The 3,611-nt window shown below is 38.7% G+C and overlaps 1 protein-coding gene across 1 annotated transcript in view; it reads right to left on the bottom strand.

Annotated features, from left to right (window-relative positions):
* The window catches only part of LOC107660545 (potassium channel subfamily K member 2-like), a 45,205-nt gene that overhangs the window by 21,506 nt on the left and 20,088 nt on the right, over positions 1-3,611 (bottom strand). The window contains exon 3 of the mRNA XM_016449863.1: positions 2,104-2,221. Within this exon, the coding sequence (XP_016305349.1) occupies positions 2,104-2,221 (118 nt within the window). The remainder of the gene's footprint in view (positions 1-2,103; positions 2,222-3,611) is intronic.

Here is a 3,611-nt window from a genome sequence, read left to right as displayed (position 1 = left end):
CACACACACACACACAAGCTGTTTACTACAATAATGTAGCTTGATGAGACAAGGTGAGATGTGATGATTAAAAACTCATTTGTGCGATAAAAGAAGTTATGAAAATCTCTCCATCACTGTGTGCTTTACTACAGCTACCGTACTTGGCAAAAGAATATTTTCAAGAACTCAAATATGATATGATGATAGGAAAAAAAAAATAGGTAGGAATACATAAGTGGATGTGGGCTCTCAAGAGCATGAGCTGAGGAGTCTTCCTATGACACTTGGTTCATGAAATACAGCCAAAAATGCCAACATTTCAGTCCAGTTCATGGACCTTTTATAGTATGCAATTTTCAGAATTTTACAATTTATTCTTTCAAAAACTATAAGTATAAGACTAAATCAAACATTGCTGGCTTGTGGTTATGGGTTCCAGACAGAGGTGTCACTATGTTTTTGCTCACATTGTCCTTACTGTAAATGTTCATAAGTAAGATACTGTAAATACAATCAGTTTCCAGCTGTCCCCTGCATGAGCGGAAATGTCACACCCCTGGACTGCTTTTGTTGTTTTCATTCCTCATGTGTTCTGTGACCTAGTTTTTCCCCATGTCTGATTATGTTAGTCAGTACACCTGTGTCTTCATTAGTTGATCCTCCTCACCTCCTCACGTCTGTCCCTCATTAGCACCCCTACTTTAGTCCCAGTCTGTCCTGTGTTCCCCGGTCCAGTCTACTTTGTCCCTACGTGTGCTCCTGCCTGTTCTGTCCTGGATTTACCCTTGTGTGGATTTATTAAAGACTGTTTGCATTCATCTTCATCTTCTTCATGCGTTTATCTCACTGTAGCGTGACAGGTAACCTAACCTGTGCGACTGGGGCAAATTCAGCCAAAAGCCCTATTCGGACGGGAACATTAGAGAAATTTGTGTTTCACAGACCCACTTTGTGATTTTAATCCCATACAAATTTGCCAAGTCTGTGTTTTTCTCACACAACCTCTGTAAATATTCCAGAGCCGAATTACCTACTGTTTTTCGGCAAAAACTCAATGGTATTCTGAGAAATCGAATCCCGTCCGAATGCAAATGTCTGTGATTGCTGATATTGTATTATGCCAGTGCTTCTCCTCGTGTGTTTTTTGGCCTACCTGAGCTACCATTTGCGCACCAGTCTTCCGCATGCTGCACCTTTCACTATGGATGGTATCCGACGAAAAAATTAAATTAGAAAATTAATAAGGGGAGATAAAAATCACGGAAAATTCTAAGACGGGCCATTTTAACATCAGCATCAGGTAAGATACTTGTCTAGATTTTACTGCTCACTTACATGGGTTTATTTTTATCGGCCACTTCAATAAATTCATGTGAAGTCTATTTAAATTAAGTTTTTGTAATAAACTAAATTATATTAATACATATTTCATTAGACATATACGCCGTATGTGACGCATGCAACCACATCACATCTAGAAAACACACCCACCTCTGTAATAAACACGGAGATGTTAGTCCCATCCAAATTGGTACATGAAATTGCAGACGTCAGATTATAAGAATTGAAACTATTTGAATAGTGCTAAAGAAGATCATCATATAACATCAGGCACAAAAACACACTAATCTCGTCACTAAAAGCACTTGAAGAAGAAGAGAAAGATGCAACAAGGACTAAAGAGGTCCAGAGGATAACAGCATTCTTTTCCAAGAAAGGTGAGTGCTTTATGCTATATAAAGTGCATGTTTAATTGCCTTGCATGCGCTAAGCAATCTGTTAGCTGCTCTTCCTCTGTGGGCAACAAACATTCAATTTCTGACATAAATGTAACATTTTTAACTGTTAATGCTTTTGAGCAGACTCAGCTCCATCTGTCAGCTTGCATCCACTGCTTGACATCCTCACAGTGTTCTTAAAAAAAAAACTCAAACTGACTTCAGATTGCAGCCTTTTGGTTTACTCCGGCAGTTTTAACATACATGTTGAGCACAATCACTGTTCTTATGAGCCTTAAACAGAACCAATGGATAAAGTCAAAAAAGATGCTGCTGCTGCCTAAGTAGTAGATAGTGTGATGGCTCACGTACTGCATGTATGCTTGTGTGTGTCCTTTACTACCTATGGTTGTAATAACTGTTCCAGCGAAGAAGAAGGAGTTGCTGAGATCCCATAAACTGCTCTGATTGGATGAGTTTCCTGAAGGGTTCACTCCTGTTCGTAACGCTGACACCACTTGCTGTGATAAGAGAAAAAGGTTTCTATTATTACACATATTCCAAAAATATCCATATGTTCACACACATTTCAAAGTAAAACTGTTTCTGCCTCAGTGTATGACATATTAAAATATGTAATGATTAACAGACTAGTAGCATCAATTGAAATTACAAAAATAATGACCGTTTCTAAGCAGATTTAAAAAGAAACCTCCCTATCTGTCATTGGTTGGCCAGACTGGTAGTCCCACCCCTTATATCATGCAACTGACTGAGCAGGAAGTTTATATGTTGAACCTCTCAAACAAACAGAGAGCAATGTTTTGAAATTGCCACAAATCCACAAACTTCACATTTCACATTTTCAGGAAGTTAACTGCAGTACTGTATTTCAACAAATATATAAAGTAAAATTCACATATTCTTACATCAAAAAAAATCCCTTTCACAGTTGCATGAAAAAAAAAAATTTGGTGAATGTGATTATTTCTTCATTTTGTGATAAAAATTACTGCGAGAAAAAAGATTTGATCTGTGGAACACATGTCTGGAGCTTCAGCATGTCCACACATTTGAAGTGCAAACACACATTTTTTTCTAAATAAAATGGTTGTGACCCATAACAAGTTGTCTGCATAAAATATCAAAATATTCCATTAATATGCACACTTCTGCCATGGGTGAGACATGCACTTTACCCCATCAATATTCAGGTCTCTATTCTATACATATTTACACCTATCTCCTGTAATCAGCCTGCATCGATCACTCCACCAGCACCATGGAAAGTAAAACCTCTTACAGTCTATGCTAGTTAATGTGAAAAAACAAAAAAAAACAAAACCTAAGTATACTTTTGTGATTGAGCCGTTAGGTACACTGCTGGATGATGGAGGTGATCAGGACCACGGAGAGCTCCACTGTGACACATGTGATCTATTATCTGAATGGCAAAGAGCCTCAGGTGTGCTGTTTGAAGTAGCAATCAGCAGCACACTTAAGCAAGGACTGAAACGTCTGTGAGGTGTGGGTGTGTGTGTGTGTGTGTGTGTGTGTGTGTGTGACTAGAACACTAACAGATCTGTGAGCTTTCTTAGGCCATGTTCACACGTACACAGGTATTTTTATAAATGGATAAACTGAGTTTTTCTTCCATTTAAAAAAAAATCTCCGTCCACATGAAAACGCAAATGCATGCTATGAAGCACTGTCAAGAGCATACCAAACCAACAGGTGGCAATATAATCTCAACCGTAAAGCCATGTTGGCCAATCAGAAGCCTGAAAAAGTCTCCAGTAGGCGGAGATAACAGCGCAGGCGCCGACATCACAAGCCAAAAATTCCGGTTTCGCTGTCTACACGATAACACTGCAACCGGAGTTTTTTAAAAATCTTCACCCTGTCAGGCGT

The sequence above is a fragment of the Sinocyclocheilus anshuiensis genome, unplaced genomic scaffold (genome assembly GCF_001515605.1).
Source record: "Sinocyclocheilus anshuiensis isolate Anshui unplaced genomic scaffold, SAMN03320099.WGS_v1.1 scaffold659, whole genome shotgun sequence".
Lineage (NCBI taxonomy): Eukaryota > Metazoa > Chordata > Actinopteri > Cypriniformes > Cyprinidae > Sinocyclocheilus > Sinocyclocheilus anshuiensis.
Note: the sequence above shows the minus strand (reverse complement) of the source record. Positions and strands in the feature narration are given on the sequence as shown.